Source organism: Cephus cinctus, unplaced genomic scaffold (assembly GCF_000341935.2).
Source record: "Cephus cinctus unplaced genomic scaffold, Ccin1 Ccin1_scaffold0631, whole genome shotgun sequence".
NCBI lineage: Eukaryota > Metazoa > Arthropoda > Insecta > Hymenoptera > Cephidae > Cephus > Cephus cinctus.
Window position 1 is genome coordinate 12231 of NW_014333271.1, and position 16523 is coordinate 28753.

General features: G+C 38.5%; 1 protein-coding gene across 16 annotated transcripts in view; it reads right to left on the reverse strand.

Annotated features, from left to right (window-relative positions):
- The window catches only part of LOC107269320 (NAD kinase), a 34042-nt gene that overhangs the window by 7320 nt on the left and 10199 nt on the right, over positions 1-16523 (reverse strand). For 7 of the 16 annotated variants that reach the window (XM_025086594.1, XM_025086593.1, XM_025086599.1 and 4 more), the window contains one exon: positions 3102-3185. In XM_025086594.1, the coding sequence (XP_024942362.1) occupies positions 3102-3124 (23 nt within the window). In that variant the 5' untranslated portion in view covers positions 3125-3185. The other 9 variants (XM_025086595.1, XM_015743037.2, XM_015743041.2 and 6 more) reach the window with 9 other exon arrangements.

Here is a 16523-nt window from a genome sequence, read left to right on the forward strand (position 1 = left end):
GGGGGGGGGGGGGGGGGGGGGGGGGGAGGAGGAGACAGAAGACCGAGTGCCGAATTGACTTTAGTGACGTCACGGTGTTACATGTGAAACTTCAGTGTGAAAGTGTCACGTGAACTGACACCAAGTCATTATCATCGTAACGAGGTAAGTCATGCAACTCGAGGAAGACGATGTGGGCAAAGTGTCACCGAGATGCATTATGCAATTGGATCCTTCTATCAAAGGTGCATCGATTACAGTTTTAAATGACTCATCCAATGATAAGCAAATCGTCTGACAGATATGGAGTTCAGGAGTTCAAAGAACAAGTGCCGCGGATCAGTGAATTGCATTGTGAAGTGGGTCGTGGAATAACTGAAGTTGCATGTCTAGCGCGAATAGATCCTTAATGCATTTATTTGACTCGGTCAATGAACAACGTTTCCTCTGTGAATTAAGTTTGATGTAATTTCTTTCGAGCCTATTCTAATACAGTTACACGCGCATCGTCACAGGCACTTGTCACGTGGAAACTACTTGATATATTTAAAATTGATAAGGACGTTCATAAGCCATTTGACAACTGTGCCGTTCTAAAGGGCCAACTTTACTGTGGCTTTCAATGCAACAGAGTCCCCTAAAACTTTTAACTGATCACAATTGATGACTATGCTTTATCAATACTCATTTTGAATTTGGCTGATGTTAATATTATTATTATTTATTAATATCGGTCGATCGTCATTCACGTTTTTCTTACGCGATGGTGCCAAAGCAGGCGCAGTCATCACGTCCGGAACGACTAGGCAAGTAGCTGTATTGATTGGTTGGATTCGTCTAATTATTCATTAGATTCTAGACGTCTGCGTGCATCGTCCAAGGTCTTTCGCTAAGTGCATCGACCTTGCATTCCGATAAGTGCATTCGCGACATTGATTACTTAATAGGTATTACGAGATCCTCGTCAACGGTCAATTATTAAACTCACCATCAGTCACAACGAATCGATAACGCGGTCAAATTCCCTTTATTATAATTTACTGCTACTGCTAAGTGGTAACTTATGAAAAATGTGCTTCTCGTGCAAATACAAATGTTCTGAATAAATATTCTTCTGGTATCAGCTAATTATTCGTTGCTTCCGCATTCTGGTGAAGATAATGGTTAACGTTATTGTCTGATTAAATGAAATAAACACACAGAGAGAGACAGAGAGAGAGAGAGAGAGATAGAAAGAGAGAGTTTCTCAGACGGTATAGATTTTGCCGTGTTATCCGCTATGCCCTTTTTCAGACAATTTATTCCTTAATGAGACGAAAATATAGAGGATATTTTCGAATAAAATTTTTACGATGAATTTGGGTCAATATTCATCAAAGTATCAATAGATAAATTTAGAATTCCAAGGACTAACGTCCATTTACGAAATGGACCGACGAAATAATGTTTAAAAAAAATTTCGACTTTCATTCACTCAGCAAATTCATTTCAATCTAAAACATAGCAACTGATACTATATGTATCCCAAAAAAGTCATAATGCCAGCTAAAGACGTCATAATAACTCTACAATGCAAAACTTGGAATTTGAGCTCTCTGATTCCTTTCGAGAATATATTACCAGCAACGATGATCCAAAGTAAAAGTGCGTCAGAGGTCTGTATTGATAATTTTAATAAAGTCTCGTAAACCCAATACAAAGGTACGCGCCCACGCGACATGATACTGACAATCGAAATATTCTCCAAAAGCTTCGCTCTCTCGAGAAATAACTGATCCGAAAGAAAAACGCACCTGACAGTTCCGACCATGACGTGAACCTGGTTCGAGGGTAGCCCGTTAACTGACAAACAATCGGTCGCGTCGCGTTTTTTAACATAAAACAATACTTGCGCATGCGCACCCCGATAGGCCACTCGCATGTAGAATCGAGAGCCACTCTAATTATCTTAACGCATATTCAATTTCCAGCATAGCGACTCCTGCCCGCTTCTCCTCCGGAGAATTTTCAATGCGTATATACATAATGTATGAACATTGGCGCCCATTACACCGATCATTGAATTTCAATGTTCGCATTCTTACTTCGTTCTCGCCATGTGTCACTGCAGCTTCCGCTGCATCTGACTTTGCCCATAAACATTATTGTCGACGGGACTGCCACGTGTTGCGCGTCACGTGAAGTTTAATCGCGCGTTCGTTAAAGCGCCACGTGCTCCCAACTATTAAGAGGGAGTCATTGTGATTGTTTGCAAATCACAAACAGCGATTATCCAACTTCTACCAGGTGTCCCCTTTGTCCTAAGCTTTGGTGGAAAGTTTGAGACCACGTGCGCCAGCCAATGCATTGACTGTCTATCCTGACACTGACGAAATTACTAGCATCGACCTTTGACCTTGACTCGTTGAGGCTTAATGACATTCTAGCTTAATGATTTCAATGTGATACAGATATTTTGAAATGCGCATTAATATTTTTGACGTCTTAAGCCTATTCCGTATTAATGATTCTTTGATATGCTATAATGCAATTTCATCGCGCGATTAAAATTTCTCTGGCACGTTTTTGGAGCTTTTAATGATCAATTGTCACTTTGAAAAATTAGGTATTAGGAAATATGGAGAGAAAAAAGCTCCCGGCATGCCCTTTCAGTTGCAGATTTCTCATGTTATTCGTCTTGAGATCTGCAATATTAAATATGCAATTGACTCGAGCAATTTCAGGGATTAAATAGCGCGCTTAAAGAAAGTGAAGTTATCAAAGTTATTCGCGAGGAAATATTATCTAAAGATATGGGAATAGTTTCGAGCTTGTATTAAAAACATGCCGTGCAAGAACACCAGGCAACGCTGTACATCCTCAGCTGTGCTATCACCATCTGCGACTCGGTTTGAAAAAAAAAACCCGAATCGAAAATCAAATATCTTAACATTATTCAGTCTAACCAAGCTCCAAATTTGTTAACTCCAATCGTATACGAGAATACAAAATTTAAAAGGAAGTACAAAGGTATATAACAATTTTGACTCAATTGACCAAACCAATTATTCTTAATACAAGTCAGAAGTGAACGTATAAAGTATACAATATAATTTAATGGGAAGATACAAGTCAATACTTACATGACCATTGCCGAATTTTTCATAATACGTCCGCATGGCCCAAACTGCTGTATAGGACTGGGTGCATTAAGACTTCGTGTTCTCCTAAAAAAGATAAGCATCAGAAAAATATTAATTATCAGTACACAACATCTTCGAATAATCATTCGAAATTGATGATTTCAGTATTTTTTTCCCGAACGACGTAATATCTTTCGCCAAGATAAAAGCCTGTGGATCGAATATCCATGCAGGAAGCACGCGTCATACGATTTTAATGATTTACCAGAAAACGGAATGAGCAACGTTATAAATTTTTCAGGTCGAAAATTACATACCCGAGACATATACATATAGGGAAAATTTTATTGTAAAATAGCAGTGGCGACCGATAATGCCGTATCCGCACTTCAAAGTATACGGAAGCCTTTATGAATACATAAGCGGGTGTTGCACGTAGGTCTTTGCGTCAGTTGAATAACATATGCGTTGCCTTAGTCATCAGTCATTGCTCCTTAATGCGTGGAAACACTATTATCTGTAAGTCAGACGAGATTTCGATACCCTTAAAGCATCAAAGAACAAATCCAAATTGGCGACCCAGTATAGATTCTCGACGCCATTAACCCCCTTTGATGAATAATGACAAAATAGTGAAAAAAAAAATTATTTCAATAATTAAGTGAGCCAACATCAATGAATTAGTAAAATAAGGTCATCACCCATTTTCAAAGTCTCCATTCGATGGATTAACAACACGGTTGTGATTAAAATCGTAAAAGGACCAAAGTATAGTAAATGGGTATAAAAAACGAGCAATCGAGCCCGACAGCGACAAATTAAATCTACCTGAGTACACGATTTCGGGGTCCGTTTCCCAACGGAAGTTTGGCAACGCCGTTCTCCAGCTGATCATGCTCGTAGCATGTATCGATGTGACCATTGCCCGAGGTTCCACGCAATGGCGACACCTGATCTGTCATCCTACACTAGAGAGTGCCCCGACAAGAGTCCAACGAGAGAAATAGGCCTACAGCCTGAAGGTAGACTCAGAGCCTACAACCAGACTTCTGGCGCCTTTCTGAAAAAGGCATTATTCACGGAATATATCCTGGATCTAATTACAGGTTTCCACGAGATTTGAATTTTTTTAGTCCTCGGCGAGCATTCGCGTTTTGAAAATTTCACGCATTCGTCCATCGCGGAGAAAAGCATGTTATGTTTAATAATGATAATATCGATTTTGTAATCGTAATTCGCGCGGCAATTACAACACCGATGATCGTTGAAAAATAATTAATTGAGAACGTCAAACGCGAAGAAGCTAAGCGTGGCTGTGTCGATACTTTCGTCAACTCATTAAGTCACCAAACTTACGTCGATTATGTCTCATGCGGAATGCGAGGACTTGCGCAAGAATATGGGAATCGACGAGAAATTAGAACACGACAGTCGTGTTTTGGATATCGGGAGTGTACCACGATTGCCAAGCTGTTGGAATTTTGGAGAATGACTCGACGAAAAGAGAATACCTATAGGTAAGACTAGAAAAGAATATATGTAGAATGAGATTTTTCATATATGCTTTTTTATTCTTGATACTGTATTCTGACTCGATTGGAAAATTCGTTATAGCTGAATATTCGATAAACGTGAGTATTGGATTTGATTTGGTTTCATCATTTTAGTGTAATTGCTGATTGGATATCGATGAATTATCGTATCGGAATAATTTCGCACACCTGCGTTCCTCTTGGCACATATAATCCTTACATCATTTTAGTGTGTAATATTTTATACTTTATTTTGACTTTTTAAGTTTCACCAGTAGGAAATAACAGGTATTACGATTCTTCAATAACGTCATTTTGTTCACGAAGATTCTTTGAACATTATTTTAGTCCTTATTAATTTTCCTTTGTTTTTAATCGGCCCTCCCGTTGAGTAATACTAATTACACAAACACGAAGCACAGGAAGAATTCATTTAGAGATAACAAAGTACCATCTCGAAGTTATGTATTAATCATGAAACAGCACTTCGGGAATATCTCTTCACGTAGCAAGCGTGAAGAATGTAAATATTGGAGTAAGCTATAATAGAAAGTGATAAGTAATAGAATCGACAGGAGCAAATTTTGAGGTTAGAAGTGCTTTTCCCATCTTCAAAACCAAAAATTAATATAACCTTAAGGTAAGAAAGCACTTATTGTGAATCATCATGAGTTTGCATTATTAATTAATCGATATAAATACTGATTGCATAAGCATCGAAATCGAGAATACCATTCAAAGTCTGAGGTAAGCGTAATCATTGAGCGACACGAGGTGTTAAAACTGTATTTAAAGAAAAAATTTGGCACTGATACGACACAAAAAACAAAGTTTCGCCTAAATAACACACAACTTGAAGCAACAAACTCGAACTTGATTTTTCACAAAAAGTTTCACTAAAACAATTAACAAAAAGAGCGAACCTCTCAGACTACGTTCCACCGTGAAAATGCCGAAAGAATGGCCAAAAAAAAATGTATCATGAAATGAAAAGGAGAAGAGAAACATAACCTGCCTTATCGAGCATGCAATTAAAAACTGATGCTTTATATAAATTTTCTAAACAAACAGCACAAGTGTTGTAGCACTTATAAATCCCAGTACTGAGTTTTACGAAACATTAAACAACACGACACAGCCGCGAGAGAGCCGAAATGCAGGGCACGAGTATCAGGCACGGTGAGACGGTGAGACAGTGAGGTAACTCGCAAAATAGAAGGGTCCCTAGTGAGAGCCAGTCGAGCTCCAACCTGTACTAGCTTGTTGCACGCCGCATAGAACTCTGACAATCCTCGTTGCTGCTCCGTGGTCAATCACAACGAATAACAAGTTGTACTAGCTCCGACCCGTTCCGTATTACGATAACAAACGAAGCACAAGATAAAAGAGAGATCGACGCGATCAGGATGGAGCTTGATATATCATCGATGCAAAATCAGAGGCCAGACTGAACGATGCTCGCAGGCCGCGCGCACTGTCGCCCAAGAACGGCCAACTGGATTGGTCAGCGTCGAGTGGAAGAGAACCAGTGACGGACGATGCGGCTCAAGGCAATTAACAAATTCCTGGTGAGGCAAACGGGCCTCAGGCCCCTATTAGCTTCGGTTTATTTGACGATGGTGGGGAGATGGTGTAATCTTTGTTACACCATAATCTGTGCAATCTCGAGATGGATCTACAATGTGTATTTATTAGATTGTTACTCGAATACCGGCGCACGAGAGGTTAGGAATGGACGTTTATAAAAATTGGCGCGAAATTCAAATCGCCGTTGGGAACAGCCTCGCGAGAGCATTGCCAACGAGTGAAGAAAATTGCAACAGATTTTTACGCGTTGGCCTCGGATTATTTTACAAGGCGAAAGTTCTGGTAGCTACCTCCATTTGTCGTCCATGAAAACTGAAAAATTCGTGGAGCATTCCATGATAAGTTGATAACGATTTTATTAAGATAATTGGTTATCGCGATAGATACGGTACTTGTATACATTTTTCTTTAAGAAAAAAGTCATGACTAACCAAAGGACAAAACTTGGTCGATTTCCGAGGTCATTTTTAGTTATGCTCTATGGCACGCGACTTTCTCCTCATTGATGGAGAAATCACTACCCCGCATAGCACAAAGGACAATTCATGACGCTTCGACTACTTTTACACTAAATATCTGCAGTACCTATATGCGATTAAATCGTGCTTTACAGCGCTTTACATGGCTGACAAAGCGTAGCGATCTCCGTTACAAATGCATACAATTAATTTCGATAATTGACACGAAGATTCATTATCAATGTCTTGTAACAACGAATAAATAATTCTAGCAGGTAATGTTTCTTGGTCGCTGTTAAGAAAAAAAAAAAACATTTGTTCGAAGAATTTTCAATTTAGCGTCGAATTAAAACAAACTTTTTTATTTATTACCTAAATATTATAACACACTGGGACGTCTGTTTTTAAGTATAAAAAAAGTGCAGACTACCAAAGAAAAATTAGGCAAGCATACGATTTCTCAAAATTTTACTTCCTAACCTAACCTAACCTATTTCATCTACAACAGTAAACCTTCAGTTGCATATCCTATACATATTCAGGCTGAAGCACTATAGTATTTCTAAATATTGTCACGTATCGTACACTTTGCATAATACACTATGCATTTATGTGCATATAAAGATGCTATATTATAATTGCATCCACGTACTAACGGCTCTTGCGAGAATAGTATCTTATCTCTCTTATTTATGATACTCTTGGACTGAAACGTTTATCAACTACAATTTCGTTTAGAGTAAATGTAACACAGCAGCAGCAACAGCCGTTGCAATCAGAAGGTCCGCATGACGCACGAACTGGATACGGCACAAGTTCCATTTATTTTGTTCTTCTCTTCCTCTTTTGCATTTCTTTCTCGCATTCCTGTCTCTACGCCAGATCCGTAGCTAGACTCTTATTTGCTTGTTTTCTCATAGCGAAATGGTTTACTTGCACACGAACGACGAACTACAAGATCAACCGATCGTCTATAATTCACGCTTGTATGGCTTAGCCGCCATTTTGTGAAATTTCCCTGATTAATTTTTTGTGTGATTTTATTAACGTCGTAAAATTCCAGAAATACCTCCTATTAGATTAACTAGACGACTCCCTCACCCGTTTCCCCTGTCGCAGCAATCACTGGCACAAATCAGTAGCAAAAAACCACCAGGTATGTACGGCGAAAGGTAAACGCGTTCTTGTGAAACAAAAATGTGATAGAGGAAGAAAAAAAATTAGTGACAAATTATCGCGAATCGTATAGTTGTTCATACGTTTATGCGAGTTCAATGACTTTTTTGTAACACCTGCTCGGATAGTTTGATTTTCGAAGTCTGTGCGTAGAGTGTGCGGAAGAGAGAGGAAAAAAAAGTTCGCGGATGTTCACATTTGAAATATTCTATTTTCCGCGCTAGAGCTGTAATTCGCGCACGCGCACTCCGAAATAATTCAATTTTGCTCACTGTGATGTGTCCCATCTCATGGAAACCTCAAAAAATATCGTGTATGGCAAATGCAGACAGACGATATCAGACTCGTTTGATTACAGCACTTGTCTTCAGCTCCTGCCGCAAATTCACACTGGTCGCATATCGCCTACTTTCCGCACTTGCAAGACAATAGTACATTATGATACAAGCGCGGAAAGTTGATGATTCCTGACGAGTGAGACGTTTGCCGGCCGAGCGAAGCGAGGGTCACACGAGTAGGAATCACCACCCCGCACGCGTATCATATACTATTTTTTGCAACAATGTACGGAAAGTTCGCAGGATATGCACCAAAAAGAAGCACGAAATGGCCGATTCTTGATGAGTTCAGAGTGTGCGGGAGTCATCAAGAATGGACCATTTTGTGCTTGTTTTTTGGTGCACAAACTGTATACTTTCCGTACAGCGTTGCCAAATATACTACTATGATAGTATCGATATGTCTCAGTCATCAAGACACCCCGCACGCGTATCATATACTATTTTTTGCAACAATGTACGGAAAGTTCGCAGGATATGCACCAAAAAGAAGCACGAAATGGCCGATTCTTGATGAGTTCAGAGTGTGCGGGAGTCATCAAGAATGGACCATTTTGTGCTTGTTTTTTGGTGCACAAACTGTATACTTTCCGTACAGCGTTGCCAAATATACTACTATGATAGTATCGATATGTCTCAGATGCATTGTGAGGCGTGACAACGTTTCCATGAGGAATCATCACCTTCTCGGTAATACCATAATTTACGGCCCACCCCGTATAATTGTCCCGAAGTATAGGAGCAAGGGAAATTAAAAAAAGAAAATGAAATATGTAAAATTTTACTAAGTCTATTCTACATAAATAAAAAATCCATACGTTTCCATTCACTTACGATAAATAAAATACATGATGGATAATTGCGCGAAGAGAGACATTTAGGAGCTAGAAAGGAGGAATAAAAATTGAAAGATGTAAATTAACCACTCGCCCTGGAACATGGTACTACCCACGTGGTGGCGTGAATGATTACATACAAGAGTATATGCATCAAGTGCATTCAGTTTGTATGAAATCTTAATCAAATTACTTTCGACCGCCGTTGTCCTTGGGAAATTCGTATGGACGAGTTAGTTTCGCGTAGCCGTCAGTGAATTGTCAGCGTGAGTAATTAAGGATATGGTAAATAGGTGAAAAAATCGTGCCTGTTGCACAGTCAGTTATTACATTACTGATAACTGATAACATTACTCAGAAGTGAATAATTTGCCGCGTATCGATGTCACGTGAGTCGTGTGAGTTAGTACGGCCAGATGTCTTCTCGAAGCAGACGAAAAGTTGTTCGCGAATAGGGCAGTCGTTTTAACGATAAATCTCGATTGTGAGCTGGAACTATCGATTGATGAATAAATTAATATACCGCGAAGTTGTTTTAAAAACAAAAGAAAATAAACAAAAAGGAACAGAAATGTTGTACAGTCGCTATAAAGCATGAGTGTAGCAGTAACGCGGTGCTAGCTGGCCGAAGCAGACACCTCTAAATAAAGCACGCCAAAAATAGATTCTACACGTGTAGGAGAGTGCGCAGTAATTTCTTTGTTCACGTCAACCTGAAACTTCCTGTCAAGAAATTAAAAGTCCTCTACCTTAATTCAGTCTCCGAATCATCCATGACACTCGTGCACCGAACAGAATTCTCCATCCCAGCGAAGAGACACGGAACAAGGACGATTAATGCGCGCGGAGCAACTGAAAACACGCCATGTTTTGGCGTGGAGACGCGTCGGCATCGGGTGCGGTTATTCAGGGACGCATGCGCTCCGATAATAATCAATTGAACTACTAGCCTGGAAACGCGTCTGGTGTTTTTAAAGCTCAATTTTCTCTCTTCGTGCAGCTAATAAGTTAGTGAAACATTAATTTATTATCTCAAAAAAAATTTTCGATCTTGTATAAAAAATTCATCAAGAGCAAAGAAATATTAATTTTCGATTAACGAATTAACGTGCAAATGACAATACAGCGTGCAACCTATAAATTGCATTATCAGAATAACGTCGTAAGATTGAAAAGGTGCGAAGTCGTTTATTTTAAGATAACGTGAATATACTCGCGGATTACGTCAAGATTAGATTTATGGATTACCTATTACTTCTAGCCACTACCAGTGCCAGTTTACGAGTTTCGAGTGTCACCCTTCTGCCTAGATAAAATATATGTGTATTGCGCAGTGCGCATGCGCATAAGAAATGCACCTATTAGTGTTCAGTCTTACGCAGGCATCGCTAGAGCCCAATTAGACGGCAATGCGGAAAGTCAGACAGAGGTAATAAGCACGTATGCAGAGTTCCGTGATAGAAATTAATAGTGGAATTTCAAATGATCTTGGTAGTGCTGTGCGAAAATAATATAAGAGCATACAAAGTTAACGTGGATGCAAGATATAATATTTTAACTGCAAGTACAGCGTAAACAATAAACACAACATTATCTTTATGAATAGAAATCCGGTATCCCAGCCACTTGTACTTATGAAACACTTATAGCAGTATGTACAAAAAATATAAGAGTTACAGAGTGCAGCTTGATTGTTTTTTTTTGTCGAGTTCAAGGTGATATCCTGACTTCATGAACGCACTATTCGCTCTATGCGTACCAATCCAGCTGTACCTTAATGAACACGCGTGGAAAATAACGTGTATGCTATCTGCGCCATCTGCATTGCATGCTGTAAGTTCTCGTTGTACATTTGTTCTATATGTACACATCTGCACGTGCTCGCTATCATTTGACTGTTTGGTCGGCACAGAGCGGAGTCGGTTTATGATTTCAATGTGTTTCTCTCTGACAGTTCGTAAACAATGAAATCCTAAGGAAACGACACGTGGCTTTCTGTAAAATCTGGAAAATATATAGCAAGAGAAAAAAAATTAAATATACTTCAGTGCAAAACCCTGCACGTGCATACTTGGTAGCAAAAATTCTAATACAGAGCCACGTGTGCTTTGCTAGACTTTGTTGTTTTCGATCTGTCAAAAAAAAAAGCACGTTCAACTCGTCGACTTATAATTCGCATTAGTTTACGATTCACCAAATGTCTAAACAGTAAGTAATGCCGGATATAAAATTAGATTCGACCAATTGCATGGTTCATCGAAAATAAAAAAAATTTATAAAAAAACATACGTTCTTGAGCAGAATTATTTTTGAGTACCACTACCGCCACAAATGGTTCAGCAGACACTGCCAGAGGGACAAGTAAAACAACAGGACGAGACACAGCAAGTAAATTCTTCTGCTATAACCTGACACGTGTATCCATTGATTGAAATAAAGACAAAAAAAATGTCACGTCAATGCAAATAATGAATAGAATACATAGAAGGAAAAAAAAAACAGATACAGGGTTTAGGAATATTGAGGAATTATTGAACGATGTAATATTCGTAGGACGGTTTGACATGTAAATAAATGTACGAATACAAATAATGAGATAAAAGAGATACGTGGGACTCACGGCCAAGTACCGGAGCGTTTCCGCCTCCGAGCTTCGGAGACGTTATCGACATCCTCCGGATCGGGAATGCCCCTCCAGTCAAGCAGCTCGCTTACGCTACGCCTTCGTGGCTTTTCCTTCATCATTTCCATTATCCGTCCTTCTACCTCGTCGCCGACAAAAACCCCACGAGCAGAGGGCCAGTCGCGCACCATGACATAATCCACTTCTTGCGACTCACTATTCGAAAGACCGATTCGCCGCTTCTCCTATTTGATCTCCGTCGCGCGTTCACGAACTGGAACGAAGGTTGACTCACCTGAGATCATTTAATTTCGTGATAGATCAATTTTTTCAGTTCGAATACACAATACCGTGATGCCCTCTATAAAATGGACTATCCGTCAAAAAAAAAAAAAAAAAAAAAAAAAAAAAACCTTGAACTCGCGGATCGACCGTAACTCCCTAAAGTCGAACTCGCCTAACTCCATTTATCCCTATACACTTATACCGCGACTCGTCCCAGGAGCAATTATGTGTTTCGTGCACGCGGGAGACAAGAAGCACGAGAGAGCCATATAACAATCGTACCCCGGGTAAAATCCGAGATATACGCGAGCTACGTGTATTTTCCGTTTCCGGCTTAAGTGCCCCCGGGAGAAACGTGGGCCTTTCGCCGAAGCTAGTGACAAATCGAACGCACGGACTTCAAGTGAAAGTCTATATTACGATTATGGCATTTAATTGTATAAAATTTCCCTAAAGCTCAAAGATAATATTTATGTAATGAAAATTTCGAACTTTGAATTCGTTAAAATCACTTGACACTCTGATCGATTGTAAAGTCAATCGGATCCAGACTGCTTATAGGAAATCTAAATTTTCATTTGGGTATTACATAAAGCAAGGATCTGATATGTAACGGGTGATAATTTTAGAGTCAAGCGTTAATACTTGGTGAGCATCGTTTTAAAATTACTGGCTACACTGCTCCAATCGAAGCGTCGTTTGCTTGTCAATTGAATCAGCTGCTCAATATCGCGACTACCGTTGTTCACTTCCGGATTTACGGTTGGTCTAACGACGCTTTCTTCTTTCGCAAGAAAGCATTAATTTCATGCGCGCACGTACTCGCGGCTGCCATTTGCGACTAGAAACCTCTTTCCATAATAGATACGATTTGTAGGTACGCGTGGACAACGAAAGAGACTTTACAATTTAGGATTATACTCTCATGCTTTTACTTTCTTATCTTATCGACTCTATGTATACACATGCTCGCTGGCAGTTCATCGTAAAAGAAAAACCGTTCAACACACGCTATAAGCGTGATAATTCAGCTTGACCTACAGACGGAAAATTAGCATGATAGGCCAACATCTTAATTTGCATACTCCTTAGATAAGTTAAAAAAAAATTTTGAAAAAATTGATATCCAATCCATCGCTCAGGATCAATTTGCTACAAGATATAACAGTCTTGCCAAGTGCTGATTATAAGCAGGGAATAAATTATACGTAAATTGCCATTGGATCGATGTGATAGATAAATTATACATTAAAGCAATATTGACGCAAGCATGTTAACCGCTATTGATTATTTTGCTCAGCGTAGATTAAACCGCGTTCATTACTGTAGAAAAGGGTGTCACGGTATCTATTCCAATACTTTTAAATACATTAGAATAATGTTCTTATCTCAAAATAAATTAACCCGTATAAAGCACTACAGACAAACGCGTACCTTATTTTCACTTCGAACACTGTCAAGCACGTGAAATTTAAGTAGCGAATAAGAAGCAAAGACTTTTCTCCACTCGTCTCTTCTCTACACGCGACATCGACGCGTCGGTGGCGGCGACAACCGCAAACTACGGCTACGACTTCACCGAGAATGAGGCCTTAACCCGCGAGAAGGCGCGCTATGAGCATTTCTCTCACGTGACACGACTCGACCTATAGAATGGAGCAGCAGTGCGAGTGAGACGTTGAAAGTGACGTGCCTGCTGACGGGTTAACTGTCGACTGCCACTGACTGGCCACAATATTCTCTCAGTGCTGATTCCCCACTCCGAAACGTATGTATTATCGTAACGTTCTCTGATAAAGAACAAAAAGGACTACGAATCTATAACGGTCCTTGCGCGTCTTCTTCGTTATTAGTAAGCGCGGATCTGTGACGAATTGTCTAACGGGAAAAAAATAACCGTTTGTTAGTGCAACAAAGAGTAACGAGAGATGAAGATGGAAGTGGGAACTGGCATAGTATATACTTTTTACGATGCAATTAGAAGAAGGTTATGTTACATTAAATTAACTTTTAGACTGCCGGACTTTATATAGGCGCCGAATGGGTTGCTTTGGTTACCTATTCGAATGAACAATAATGTCTGTTAAATATGTATATCGAAAATTGGAAGACTTGAAAAAAAAAAGTGCAACGGTCCAGAGGTTGGGGAACGGACGAGATATTAATAAAAATTTGAGATGTTAATAAAAATTTTGTATAATGAGATTAATTATTTTTAAATCGGTAATAACGAATCTCACGTATTTATTTATAGAACGGATTGATCATTGAGTCGAATGTATGCGAATTTTATTTTTATTCGTGGTTAACTTCGAAATGTTGTTTTTTTATTTTATTGCCCCGATTTTATAATATAGCATATTTATGAGGTGGGGCCCTGTTATCGTAATGTTGGGTGACGAAACGAACGTTTTCTAAAATTCGAAAGCCCACTTTACAGCGGCGATGCTATCTCCCGTGCAGAATTCAACAATTGCGAAACGCATCAAGAAATGCACGCGAACTCTGTGGGAATTTATCATTGAGAAGCTGAGAACTGTGTGCCAGGTTTGTATAATACTTAAATCATGATTGACTTATAGTTTTAATTAACACTTATTAATCGTCATTACAATCGAACGACTCGCGAATGTGTTGCTGTGACGGGAGTCAATTTACAGTGCGCGTAATTCATTTTTACGATTCACGCTATGGGTAACATGCGTATTGTATTGATAGTGTACATGTTGTTACGCAATTTTTTAATAGGCATTTTACCATCGTATTATAATTAATATACGACATGAAACAATAAACTTGATACGATAGTCAATAAAGAACAAAATAGTCAATAATTAATTTTATACAAATGAAAGATACAAGTACTTCAAATGGTGGTATTAATTATAAAGCACTGACGTTTATATATTTTTTAAATTATTAATAATCAAAGGTTGCCTGTAAAAATAAAATCCCCGATTTCAAATACAGATGGATTCAAGTCTGTGGTCAGTTATAATGATTAGCGCATCAATTAAAAATTTTAAAAATTTGGCAAAATATATTTTGCTTAACTGCCAAAGAGAATGCAAAAAAAGCAAAATCCCTACATGAGTCATCTATACTATTTCAATAATATTTAATAGCGACACCAATAATTTTTTAACATTAAAAACTTACTGATATACAAATTCTTAAGCATTCCAAGACGATTATTTCATCGACACCAATAAAAAGTCTATTTCTGAATTAAATTTTAAAAATAGTATCCTTGTGCATTCAGATTGAAATTTACGTGAAAAAGTGTTCTTTATATGAATCTTGGTCGTATGCTCGGTTCTTTATGGTTTCTGTTCTTGTTTTTTGTAAATTTTTAATACAAAAATATATAATCGAAATTCAAAAACTTCCGACTGATGAAAGCAGCGATAAGGACTCTTTAACCTTTCAACCTACCACAAATCCCGACCTGGTCCCTACCGGGAAAGACCTAGCGACCTATTTTTAGGTCAAAAAATAAGCACACCTCGACTCTCGTTTACGTAAGACGTCGCCGCGACACGTTATACTCGGTGTAATACATAACTGTAAACCAGTTGCACGTAATGTAATTACGGTATGAAAGTGGTGATCGAAATTTATCACAGCCACCAGAGACGTTACAAAACACAATCGGACATACGATTCCCGAAAATATCTGATAAAACGGGTAATTGTCTTTCTCATTACGATTAAATTAACGAATTGCACGTGTAACGTGCCAAAATGTTTTTTACAGCTTTGAATAATAATAAAAACATTAAAATATTAAACATCGCCCAGAGCTCTGTAATTATAAAAAAATGCCTTATTTGTAAAACGTTATTAATGTAACGAGGATCAAAAATGCCAATCAAGGAGAAAAGAACTTTCTACGTGACGGGAAAGTTCTATTCTTCTAAACGAGATGCTTTCACGCGGTGATAAGATGCCATTAAATAATTGACAGATATTAATCAATCCACGCTATTAAATTGACTTGCAAGACAAGATATTTTACTTGTGAAATGACTACAGTTGGTAAAGATGACGTAGCGCTGATAAAAAGTACTTTGACTTTTAAAGGCAACAGAAACTATTTCTTCGTCTTGTCCTTCGACCTAATCGTGAAGTTAGCGAATAAGATAGAGAAAACCCGTTGAATTGGAGCATACTACTTGTGTAAACGTAAAACGTACGTAAAAGTTTCCACGATCCAATTCTGCATTTGAAACTTTATTCTTCAATTAACCATGAACACATGATTGAAAATCAAGAAAGCTTGCGTTTCGCAGAGTATAATTTCTCTTTAAATACCTTATTTCCATGTATGTATACAGCTTTGCATAAAAGACAAAGAATATTGTAAATGTACGTATAATAAATAAATATAATTTTCATATCTACTATAATATTTTTCGGTAAATTTCAAGTCGTGTATTGTATAGAGAAAGAGTTGCAATAGATAAAATTATTTATAGAATTCAGGAAGTAATTAGCGACCATGTACAGAAACAGGACCCTTCACGAAGTTAATAATACGATGCAAGACGTTCCCGGATGCGAATCGGTACTTCAGGGACGCCATGT